The following is a 12,118-nucleotide window of genomic DNA, read 5'->3' as shown; positions in this document are numbered from 1 at the left end:
CGTTTACAAGGTACCGCCGCTTGCTTTTGGGATAGCATCGCTCTAGGGCAGGGGGAATCAATCAGCGGCCTGCGAGCCAAATCCAGACCGCCGGATACTTTTGAACCGACCCCGGAATCTTTTTATTTACTTATTGTTGTCCTTGGTGTTCTTTTCCATTGTTTTCTCTGGAGTCTGGATCTTTACTCTACCTTGACCGAGAAATTTGGACCTTAGCAAAAATCTAAGTGACTGCCCCTGCTCTAGGGTAGTACCCAGGGCCCCGCTGTGCCAGGCGCTGCACAGAAACAGGGCAAGACAGGCCCTGCCCGGAGACTTTCCAATCGAAATAGACAACAGGCGGGGTTATCACCCCATTGTACAGTTAGGGAGCCAAGACACAGAGAGACGAATTGGTTTTCCCAAAGAAGGTTGTAGCAAAAGGCCAGCAATCCCACCCTGCTGAGTCCCAGTCCACAGCCATCACCACAACACCATCATTCCTTTCGCTCCTCCACTTCCCTCTCTTCCCCCAAGAGCCGCAGGGCACTCAGCACAGCCACTGTGATGATGGAGAGGGAGAATGACCTTTGGAGTTCGGGCAAGGGGAGGAAAGACGTGCAGTTCGGCAGCCAATACAGCCGGGAGCTGCAGAGGAGAAGGCTCTTGCACCAGATGGCAAGAAAAGGGAGTTGAGGAATGGGGCGGGAACAGAAATGGGCATGGACAGGAGAGGGACAGAAATGGCCATGGGGCCAGAGTCTTCCTGGGCATCAGTGTGTCAGAAGTGGGATTGACTGCCCTGGGGAAGGTGATTTAGTTGGAACCTGCTCAAAGAAGAACTCTAGGTTTGTTTCTTTTGGCTTTTCAGTTTCCCTGTTACATCGAGATTGTGAATTTGATTCTCTTCACAGCCCTGCGGCCCGCGGTGGGGTTTGGACCTGGCCAGCCCCGGCCCAGGCATTTTTCATCTGCACTTTGTATCTCGAATGAAACTAAACAGAACCCCCCGGTTGAGGGGGTGCGCCTGGGGGAGGAGGAGAGAATTCTGGCACTCCTTCCCCCAGCCCAGCGCAGAGCTCTGGTGGGTGGCACGGGTGAATACTTCCTTCTGTTCTCTTTTGATATAAAGCAGCCCATTGGATGTGAGGGGAATCGGTTGAAGTTGGGACTTTCCCGGGGAAACCCTGAGGCTCCCTGTGCCTCCCCACCCAGGTAACCACCGAGCTCCTGCCCCGGGACACTACACACCGTCTGCTCCTCCTCTCCAAGTGACTTCCACCTCCCTGCCCCGTCCACCCTGTCTCTGTTGAAGGCCTCTTCCGCCCGCCCTGCTCTGAGCTCTTCTCTGTGGCTCCCCCCAGCTGCTGAGGTGTCAGCGTGGGGGACACAGGCCTGGGAATCCAGGCCGGCTGGGCTGGGCTGTTTGCCTCACTGTTTGCTTTGGCATACGGCCCTTCCCTGATTTCCCCAGCTGTGGAAGGGGGGTGATGAGACTGCCCCGCCATTGCGAGCGCTGACGGAGGGGAGCGGTGGTGGTATTTGCACTGGGATGGGTGTGATGGCTTTCCAAGCTAGCAGATGCTTGGACGTGTTCTGGAAAGACCCAGGCGCATGCTAAGGGCAGGTCTATGCTGCAGTCACGGGGTGCAGGGAGAGCGAGATGGGGAGCCACAGGAGTGCGAAGGGGCAGGAGGATGCCGGGGGCAGGGCTGCATGAGGCCACAGAGGGGAGGGCTCCTAGAGTTTAGACTCATATAGCTTTTAAGTCCAGAAGAGCCTATTAGATCAACTCCTCTGACCCCTTGCGGAGCTCAGGAGAGGAGCTGAGTGCGGGGAGGTTGGACAAACACAGGAACCCTCTGAACCCACGTGCCGGGTTGATCTCCATTTATGTCAGGAAGGCCCAGCCTGGTTCCTGGGACATTTGTTCAGTGGAGCAGGTTGGGGCCAGCAGGGGCTAAGCAGTGACTGCCGGGGGCGTGGGGGGCCCACAAAGCACAATCTATAAATGGCCGAGGGGCAGAAAGAGCAAGGAGGGAGCAGCTTTGTTTGGGGTAAGGCTGTGAGCAATGGGGTGGTGTTGAGAGAGCTCCAGATTTGCGGTCTTGCCCCCCAGCAAGGATGGGCACTGGGGCCATTAGGAGGGTGGCAAGAATTCTGGAGCCAAGGACAAATCGGCCAGGCAAACTGGGAAGCCAAGGAAGGACCAGGTGGCTGCGCCCAAGGTGGCCAGCGTGTGGCGCTGTTTCAGTGCAACATCCTGCTTAGTGAAGGAATTAGCAGGCACAGTCCAGACCCTGCAAATGTCCCTAGCACTCCAGTCTGCACAGCTGCTGGGTGACTGCTGTTTGCCTGCCCATCCCTGTGGTCTCCAGGTGGGCCCCAGGCCTCAGTGCAGAGCCCATGCCCGTGGTCTCCAGGCGGGCCTCAGTACCAGAGCTGATCCGTGTCCCACAGGGCATTCCCACTCGGATCTCATCTCCGACATTAGCTCCTCCGATGGCTGCGCGGAGCAAGTCCCTTCCCCATGGGACGCTGCTGCCCAGCACTAGGTGGGCTTGGGCTTTCAGCCGCGTTGGTGACAACTCACTCCCCCACCTAATGCAGTCTCCCCGTGGCACTGCTGGCCAGCAGCTGTTGCATGGGTGGGCGAGCAGCAGAGCAAAGCTTCTCCGTTGCCCCATCAGCCTGGTGCAGGCGTGCAGGGCTGGGCTGTGGCACTGACCGCAGTGGCCTAGTCCTTGGGGCAGACATGCCCTGTCTTAGCTCACCCCCTCCGCGCTTGGCCCGGGCCACCCCGTCCGCCTGCTGGGCTCAGAGCGGTTCAAGGTGGGCCTGAACATAGCTGGCTTCCCCCCCAACCCCCCACCCCAGCTCAGCACCAGACTGAATTAAACACCTTGAAAGAGGCCATGTCCTTCCTGGAGTCACCTCCTCCAGCCCAGGGGGGCGGGGAGGTTAGAGCTTCAGAGGGAGCCCCGTTGCCCCCCATCCCTCCGGCATGGGGCAGCAGGCGCTGGACAGCTTTCCAGGAGAGGGGAGGGCTGGTGGAGTCTGTGTCTCTGCTTCCTGCCACCAGGAAGCCTGAAACTGCTAAACTAATAAAAGATTTTCAGCAGCAGGATTAATCCGGGGAGGGGGGGCTGGCAAGCCCAGGTAGTCGGGAGGATATTGGATTTCTGAAAGGCGAGTCAGCACTCTTCAGGGCTGTTATCTTCCCGAGGCTCCAGGGGTCAGGAGGTGGGAAACAGAGGTGCCTGCAATCTCTCTCTCACACACACCCTGTGCATTGCTCCTCTCTCTCCTTCTGTGTGTCTTCCTCCCTCCTGCTTCTCCATGCATCTCCCCCCACACACACACCGTGCATCTTCTCTCTCTTGTGTGGTCTCTAGCCGTGTTTTGTAACCAGTGAGAGAGAGAGAGAGAGAAATCCCCCTGGCTAACAATCCGGGAATGGTGAAGTCCAGAGCTCCTAATGCAGAACATGTGGCAGGCTGCCTGAGGCGGAGCAGAGGAGGTGAAAGTGAACATTGTGTGGAGAACATCCGCCTAACGGGCCCCTCCTCCCGGACCCCTTACCCAGCCCACTCCCACTCCCTCCACACGCCCCAGCCGAGGGGGGTTGGGCTCTGCCAGGCAGCGGCTCAGGGTGGGAGCTCACTGCCCCCTAGGCACATGCAGGGACGAGGTGCCTCCCTCCCCACCAACTCCCTCTGGGCATTGGAGCTGGGCGGTCAGTGCCCAGCGCCATCTGGGAGAGGAGCGAGCAGGCTGTGTCGCACGGTGTCCATTATATAACACAGGGGAGTGAGTCACAGGTCTGTTCTGGGGGCCTGAAGCCCCCCTCCCCTGCATTCCAGTTCTCAACAGGCCCTGCTGGCTGTGTTGTGGGTGGGAATCCGGAATCACCCCCCATGGAACACAGAGGAGTTACTCTGCGTTCACACCAGGCTTGCCGGGAGCCCGCAGGGGTTAACTGCATGAGCAAGCCTCGCTATTGCCCCATCAACGTCCGCATCGCTGCCCAGGGGACACGCTTTCTGCACTCGGCCAAGGGGGCTGCATTCTGGTGCACCCTGGCCCTCCATTTGGAAAAACCCCAGAGCAGGGTGGAGGGCAGAGGCCGCAGTCTCTCTCTTGGCCAGGTGAGCATCCCCTCTTCACCCATCATACATCAGCAGCAGCTGAGCCTGTCAGATATTGCAGGTCCCCATATCCCACCCCTATGCCTAGCACAGAGCTGTGTGCCCAGTCCCTCTGCCTTTTGGGGGCCAGCGGTGCAGGGGGAGTCGCCTCCTGCCTCCCCTCTGTCTGCTCAGCAGCTGCTCAGGCCTGTGCCTAGTCATTAAGAGGCTTTAATAACTCAGAGCAAGTGTGGTCTTGTTACAACCAGAGAGGAGCCCGCAAAGAAGCTGGCTGGAGCTGTGTGCGCGCGTCGGTGACTGTGTGTCTCTGGAGCTGTGTGCGCGTCTCTCGGGGTGCGTGTGCGCCCATGTGTGTGCGTGTGTTTGTGTGCCGGGTGTGTTGCCTTGGGTGTGTTCGGGTGACTTGGTGTCCTTGTGACTGGGGGTGCGCAGGCTGTGCGTGGCATGCGCTTGCATCGCCCTGGCCACGGTCTGCCCTGATTTATCCCGGCGTCAAACTGGAGTAACTGCCCCAAACCCGACGGAGCCGCACTTGGTTAACGGACACACGGCTCTGGCCCCATCCCAGTCCCTGACTGGTTTTCAGTCTCTCCACGTTTCACTTGAATTAAAAGGGAAAGCAGCATGTGCGGGGAGGGGGGGGGGGATTGGTACCCCGGGGGCTGTTCTGGAAAGTCGTCTGTGCGCTTCCTGCCTGCCTCTCCTCCAGCAGCTTCCAGCTCCGGGCACATTAGCAGCTGCAGGAGAGACTAGACCGGTCTTTCTAGTGCATATTTTGCTGCTCCACGTTGCCCCTTGGTGTAACTTGACACCGCCCGGGCCAGCAGCAGCCGCTCTGTGCAGGGCTGGAGGCAGAGCTGCCTGCATTTCCCTGCCAGCCAGGAGACCCAAGGATGGGGAGGGAGGGGAAGAGATGGGGGCTGAGTAACTGACAGGTTTGAATTCTCCTTCCCTGCCTCGTTGATAAGTTGTCACGCTAATGCAGGCAATGGGAACAGTCTGGATCATGGGGGTGTGTGTGTGTGTGTTGGGAGGACACAGGCTGACAGGGAGAGGGACGGTCGCACAGGCTAAGGGTGGGGAGCAGACAGACACACATGGGAGAGGCACCGGCAGACACACAACGATACAGAGACACACACGCGGAAGGATACAGAGGACGAGAGACAGAGACACACGTACAAACACAGACGCAGGCACACAACCCAGGAGAGGCTGGTAGCCACACAGTAACACCGACTCACAATCGCACAAAGAACGAGAGAGACACGGGCATGCACACACACACACTAGCGCCGGCACATCCGCACCAGCACAAAAGAGAAGGCGAAAATCACAACCCAGCAGCACACCCACAAGCAGGGGGAGCCCTAATGCAGAGCTCAGAGCCTGGCTGACTTCCTCTGGGGCTCTGCGAGATCCTGAGTGAGACGGGCAAACAGACAGGAGCCAGAGGAAGCCAAGAAAGAGCGAGATGGGGATGGGGCCGGAGTGACGAGTGGTCAGGAGGGGACTCACCCTGGAAAAACACTGGAAAATGTCAGCACGTGGCCTGCTGCTGATGCCGCCAGGACAGACCGAGGGCCTGTGTACGTCCGTGCTTCCATCCAGGCTGATGGAAAGCCGTCCGTGTACAGAACGCTGCCCAAGCAGTGACCTTGGGCAAAACGGGGGGAGGAGGTGGCGCCGTCACCCCTCACTCGGTGGCCAGAGGGAGCCTGTCAGTTCTCTCCGGCACATTTGGGTGGAGAGGGAGAGAGAGCGGCTTAGACAAACAGACAGTTGCAGACAGATGGGTAGGCGTGAATGCCTGTGCTGCTATCTGTACCCGCTCTCTCTCTCACACACACACACGCGCACACAGGCTGAATAACCCTGTGGGAGCCTGTGTTTAAGATGCCAGAGTGGAGCACGATTCAGCAAAGGGCCCTGCTGGGCTCTGTGCTGCTGCTGCTGCTTGCATAAACCTCCCCAGGGCCTGCCATGCAGGGGGTGGGGGTGGGCGAGAGCTGCTATCCCTTTGCGCCCCAGACACCATCGCTCCCCCCCCTTCCACCGCGGGAAGGGCATTTTTGGGCCTGTTCACCTGTCGCTGGAACAAACCCCTGTCACCGCCAAGTTCCCCTGCCTCTCCCTTGCCCCCAGCGCGGGACCCTGCGTTCCCCCTCAGCTCATGCGCCCGGGTCTGTGTGCTGCTCTGTCACAGATGGGAGCTCTCTCGCTTGCCAGCCCATCGGCCTGGAAAACGGAGCCAGCCCGCCAGCCGAGTGGTTCCAGCGCGCCCAGGGCTCCGGGCTGCGCCAGCCCAACAGCGAGGCGGACAGCGGCGAGAGGAACTTCAAAGTGAATCTGCACTGCAAGCACTCGCGGCCAAGGTAATGGCTCCAAGGTGCAGGGCAGCCTCGTGTTCTCTGCGAGGAGGGGGAGCAGCTCCGTGGTATATGGAGGGGATGGGGACAATCCTGTATTATTTATAGGGGATGGGAACAGCCCCGTGTTATCTATAGGGAACAGGAGCAGCCCGGTGTCATGTACAGGGGATGGGAGCAGCCCTGTGTTATTTATAGGTGGTGGGGGAGCAGCCCCGTGTTATCTATAGGGGATGGGGGGGCAGTCCTGTGTTATCTATAGGGGGTGCGGGAGCAGCCCCGTGTTATCTCTAGGGGATGGGGAGCAGACGTGGTATCTATAGGGGGTGGGGGAGCAGCGCCGTGTTATCTATAGGGGATGGGGAGCAGATGTGACATCTATAGGGGTGGGGGGAGCAGCCCCCCGTTAGCTATAGGGGATGGGGGAGCAGCCCCGTGTTAGCTATAGGGGATGGGGGAGCAGTCCTGTGTTTTATTTTTCCCAGTGCACTTGAGGCTGAGGCCATCTGAAATTGGGCCTGGGGATCTGATTCACGCCCCCTAGGCTGGCCTGTTCTGGGGCAGCCATGAGGGTGGATTGTGCTGTCTGTCTCTCCCCTGAGCAGGCGTGCTGCAGAGGGGCTGTGCCCAGGGTTGAATGGGGCCTTTGTGTTTCTCCCCCCACCCCCAGCAGCTGAATCCGGGCTGGGCCTGCCAGCGCTGCCTCCCCTGGAGCACCTGCCTTTGCCCCGCAGCGAGTGTCTCACTCTCTGCTGCAGCTGGCCTGCGGTGGACGATGAGCGAAGGGGGTGGCAGCACCTGGGCACTGCGCCCTAGCCTGGCACCCGTGACTGGGGCCGCGAGGGCTCAGGTCTGCAAACCCTCATCAGCCTGGGTTTGGAGCCAGCTCCATTCATCAGAGCACCCAGCTTGGAGGGGACGAATGGTCGGCTCTGGTAGGGTGACCAGATGTCCCAATTTTATAGGGACAGTCCCGATTTTTGGGTCTCTTTCTTATATAGGCTCCTATTACCCCCCACCCCCATCCCGATTTTTCACACTTGCTGTCCGGTCACCCTAGGCTCTGGGCTTTGCCCACCTTTGTCCAAGACCTCCACCTGTAGTTTGTGCTGGGAGGGCACCTCAGTGTTTCTGGCTGTCGGATCTTTCTGTGCTGAATGGTGACCCAAAGGCTGGCGTAGTGGGTGCAGGGAGGCTGCAGGTTGGGAATGAGGGGCCCTGGCACAGCTATGTAGGGAACGCTTGCCTAGACCTTGCGCTTGCCCATAATATGCTAATGCTGCCCCTCACCAGCTATAAAACCCACCCAGCACTTAGCCAAAACACAGCTTTGCTGGCCAGTCAGTGACTCCCCATGGAGCCTGCCCCTTGAGCACGCTGGGGGAGCACAGGGTCCGGGCCGCAGGCTGCACAGAGAACCGGCCTGTCAGTAGCCAACCTGGGCCGTGGCGACTTGCCCAGGCAGCCGGCCTGCTTCATAAGTGCAACGAAATAACCCGGTCACCCCAACCCAGTGCCCCTCTCTGCGCCTGTGCCGGGGAGCAACAGGGTCCACCGCCCAGCTTCCCCACCACCCGGCACTGCATCCTCTGTCCATGGCAGTTCTGCCCCAGGGAGGCTGGTCAGTAGCATTAACTCAGAGGGGAAATTGAGGCACGGGGCAGTGAAGCGACTGGCCCAAGGTCCAAACTCAGGTCTCCTGGTGTCCCCGTCCCCCCCTGCTGCAGCCGCTGGCCCGTCCCGCCTCTCCTCCCGCCCCGCACATAACAGCGTCGCTGCGTTTGATCCCTGTTGGCGCTGGTGCTTTTCCATGGGATCCTGACCCTTCTCACTCCACATCTGGCCAAGTGTTGCCTGGAAACGGCAGCCCTAAGCACCGGGTGTTCTCAGGGGGAGGGGGCGGGAGAGGAAGGGGAGCCAGGGCCCCTGCCGGTGTGTGAAAGGCAGGCCCCAGAAGCCAGGATCCTGAGCCGAGCTGCGGGGCGGGTGACACTGAAAAAGGAGGTACACGTGGTGGGGCTGAAATGCCCAAGCGGGGGCAGGCGGGGCGGAGACGGGGGCCTTCTGTCCCGGTCCGCAGAGGGTGCTGGATGGCGCAGCGCCCAGCCGGGCTCACGGCAGTGCCCAGCAGGGCCTGCCAAAAAGCTGAGGTCACTTCCTGATGCAGCAACTTTCCATGAGCAGCGCAGGGGCGGAGGGGCTTCGGGAGTGGAAGGGATTCGGAGCAGGGCAGGAGCCATTGAAAACCACGGGGGGGGAGCAGGAGAGGGGGCAGTAAGGCGGGGCGGGAGGAACGCTAAACAGGGTGCAAGAAGGAGGAGTGCAAAGGGGGACGAGGCCTGGCAGGAGGGGGCAGATGTTGACCCTCGGGCGTCCTAGCCTCCGGTGGAGCTCCAGCCGGTGGGGAAGGATGCTGAGTGCCCTCCCATGCCCACCCCTCCCTGATTTACCTTGCACCACTGTGGCAAGGGTGGGGGAAGGGTGGACCAACCCCTCCCCCTCTCCTGCTGCCTTGCAAATGGGTTTTGTTTGGTGCTGCTGGCAGGAGTGGGGGAAGACTCCTGCCTCATGGGGGGCTTGCGGGGGAGCCAGCAGCTCCTTGTTATTTAGCCTGTTTAAAGCTGGGCCCAGTCTGAGAGTAGCCTGTGTCCCTGCCGGGTCCCACCCCAGCCCCCCTGCTGCATCCCCAGCATAGGGGGTGTTTGCTGCCTGTTTAATAATGCTGGTGTTCACGCCCCACTGGGCCGAATGGGGGAGCCTCCTGCTTCCCTACGTGCTATCAGTCCTGGCAGCGTGCGGCTCTGGGGGAGCGGCTCACCGCAGGCCTGGTCGCACACCTAAAATCCAGGGCGACCGGGCTGCGAAAAATCCCCCGCCTTGTGAGACGGAGCGCGATGGCCCTGACGGGGCTGAGCGGGCGGAAGGGATTGTCCATTCACCTAGCAACTGCCTCTCGAGGAGGTGGATTGACCACAGCGACGGGAGAACCCCAAAGCGTCTACGTGCAGGGAATGAGGTCAACCCCCAGGAAGAGCTGGGCTCTGTGAGAGGGCTGGGTTCCTGCCATCCAGAGGGGCCAAGTGATAGGTGTGGGGGTGGAGATTTGCTCGGTACTAGGGGTGAGTGCCCATCAAGGGGGGAGACATTACATGGGGGTCTCTCTCCTCGCCTTGGGCTGCTGACGAGGGTCCCCAGCCTGGCCGCCAGGTGCCAGACCCCGGCCTTCTGTGCTCTGGACGGATAAATGAAGCCATGTTCCCCGAAGAGCCCCTCACTGCCTGTGGGGTGCGGGGGAGATGGGGCCTATGGCGTCCCCACTCCGGGCCCATTCATCCTCGGGAAACGCTGGGAACAAAGAACTTTTCTTTCTCTCGTCCCCTTCCTTCCTTCCTTCCTTGCAGACCCGGGACGGGGGGAGGGGACGACCAGGCCGCAATGGATCCATTTCCAAAGCGTAGTGCCAGGTGCTTGCTTCTCCAGGCAACTGGGTGGAAGGAAAGAGCTGGCTGGCTGGGCACAATGGGGCTTTCTCTCAGGCCACAAGGAGCGCAGGTTGCAAACTTTAAGCAGTAGGTGGGAGCAGCTCTGCTGACGGGGGAAGGGGAGGGGGCAGTGGGGAAGGAATCCAGGAGTGCACAGGGCTTAGCTGGTTAATATGCATCAACACTTGGAGGAGGATCCGTAGCTCACAGGGGACACCTAGCGGTGGTACGTCTGCAAAGCGCTTTCCCTTGGTGTGGGCTGCTTGGCACTCTGCGCCTGGTGCAAAGGGAGCAGGAGGCTGAAGGAGCAGGCTGGAAAATGTGCAGAAGGTCCAGGGACTGTGGAACAGGTGCACAAAGCCCAGGGGTAGCATCCCTGCCCATGGGACAGGCTGCAAAGCCCAGGGCAGATCCCCAGCCTAAGAGCAGGTGTACAAGGCCCAGAGCAGATTCCCAGCCTGAAGCTCAGGCGTGCGAGGCCCAGCCCGTAGCTCAAGTGTGCGAGGTGCAGCCCATAACTCAGGCGTACAAAGCCCAAGGCACATCCCCAGCCCGTAGCTCAGGCGTGCAAAGCCCTAGGCACATCCCCAGCCTGTAGCTCAGGCGTGCGATGCCCGAGGCACATCCCCAGCCTGGAGCTCAGGCGTGCAAAGCCTGAGGAACATCCCCAGCCCATAGCTCAGGCGTCCAAAGCCCAAGGCACATCCCCAGCCCGTAGCTCAAGCATGCGAGGCCTGAGGCAGATCCCCAGTCTGTAGCTAAGGGGTGCAAAGCCCAAGGCACAGATCCCCAGACCGTAGCTCAGGTGTGCAAGGCCCGAGGCAGATCCCCAGTCTGTAGCTAAGGGGTGCGAGCCCCAAGGCAGATCCCCAGTCTGTAGTTAAGGGGTGCGAGGCCCAAGGCAGATCCCGAGCCCCTAGCTCAGGCATGCGAGGCCCAAGGCAGATTCCCAGTCTGTAGCTAAGGGGTGCAAGGCCCAAGGCAGATCCCCAGCCCATAGCTCAGGCGTGCAAAGCCCTAGGCACATCCCGAGTCTGTAGCTCAGGCGTGCGATGCCTGAGGCAGATCCCCAACCCGTAGCTCAGGCGTGCAAGGCCCAGCCCATAGCTCAGGCGTGCGATGCCTGAGGCACATCCCCAGCCCGTAGCTCAGGCGTGCAAGGCCCGAGGCCGATCCCCAGCCCGTAGCTCAGGCGTGCAAGGCCCAGACCCTAGCTCAGGCGTGCGAGGCCCGAAGCAGATCTCCAGTCTGTAGCTAAGGGGTGCAAGGCCAAGCACAGGTCAGGCGCATTACCTGTTTGAAAGGAGCAGACGGAGCTCCAAATCCCATGCTCCTGTGTTGGTTTTACCCTGCTCAATCGCAGCAGAAGGGCACGTCCCCCTTGGGGCCAGGCAGGGGTCAGCCTGCGTCGAACGAAAGGGTTAGAGAGATGCCTTCAATCCTTGCCTCGGTGCTAGAGCTTTGGGCCAAATCCAGCCCATGCCATAGCGCATGCAAGCCAGGCTGGTTTCCATGGGAGCAGCCCCTGCTGTGGAATTCTTACCGTGGCCCCGATACCACGGTGATGGGCACATTAGAAATCTACAGGCCGTGCCAGCCAGGGGAGCTCGGAGTGAGTTAGCCATCCAGGGTCAGCCCCAGCCCAGGGTGAGGGAGAGAAGTCGGGTGGGGGATGCGGACACAGGGCTGGAGGAGCTGAATCTAAACTCCAGGCTGTGCAGGGAAGGCCCCACTCTCCGAGCTAAACACCTCTTCTCTTCCCTTTGCAGAGAACTCAAGTGTAACAGCCGGAGCAGCAAGGCCGAGGGTAAGTGCCATTCCTGGGGCCTTTCACCTGGCCTGGGCCCTGCAAGGGGGGCTGTGGGGCAGCCGCAGGACTGGCTGGGGGGCAGTTTGGGTATCAGCTGCCTCACCCCTGTGAACAATTCCCAGCAACTCCCGTTCCCCTGCCCCCGCGGGTGGGCTCTCCCTAGAGGGGCTTTCAGTGCTGACCCCGTAACGGGGCTGGGGCAGGGAGCTCTGTGAGTAAGGGGGCCCCAGGGATTCCTGGGAAGCTGCCATAGAGAGGGGTAGGGGTCCAGCCCTGGCAGGTTTCCGCTGGGGGTGGCGGGAGGGATTTTGCTAGCGGGCATCGGCTGTG

At 60.6% G+C, this 12,118-nt stretch overlaps 1 protein-coding gene across 2 annotated transcripts in view; it reads left to right on the top strand.

Annotated features, from left to right (window-relative positions):
* The window catches only part of AHDC1 (AT-hook DNA binding motif containing 1), a 101,367-nt gene that overhangs the window by 81,618 nt on the left and 7,631 nt on the right, over positions 1-12,118 (top strand). For both annotated transcript variants that reach the window (XM_032802985.2, XM_032802984.2), the window contains exons 3-4: positions 6,334-6,502; positions 11,748-11,785. In XM_032802985.2, coding sequence (XP_032658876.1) covers positions 6,334-6,502; positions 11,748-11,785 — 207 coding nt within the window. The remainder of the gene's footprint in view (positions 1-6,333; positions 6,503-11,747; positions 11,786-12,118) is intronic.

Source organism: Chelonoidis abingdonii, chromosome 25 (assembly GCF_003597395.2).
Source record: "Chelonoidis abingdonii isolate Lonesome George chromosome 25, CheloAbing_2.0, whole genome shotgun sequence".
Taxonomy (NCBI): Eukaryota; Metazoa; Chordata; order Testudines; family Testudinidae; genus Chelonoidis; species Chelonoidis abingdonii.
This window is presented reverse-complemented; position numbering and strand designations above follow the sequence as displayed.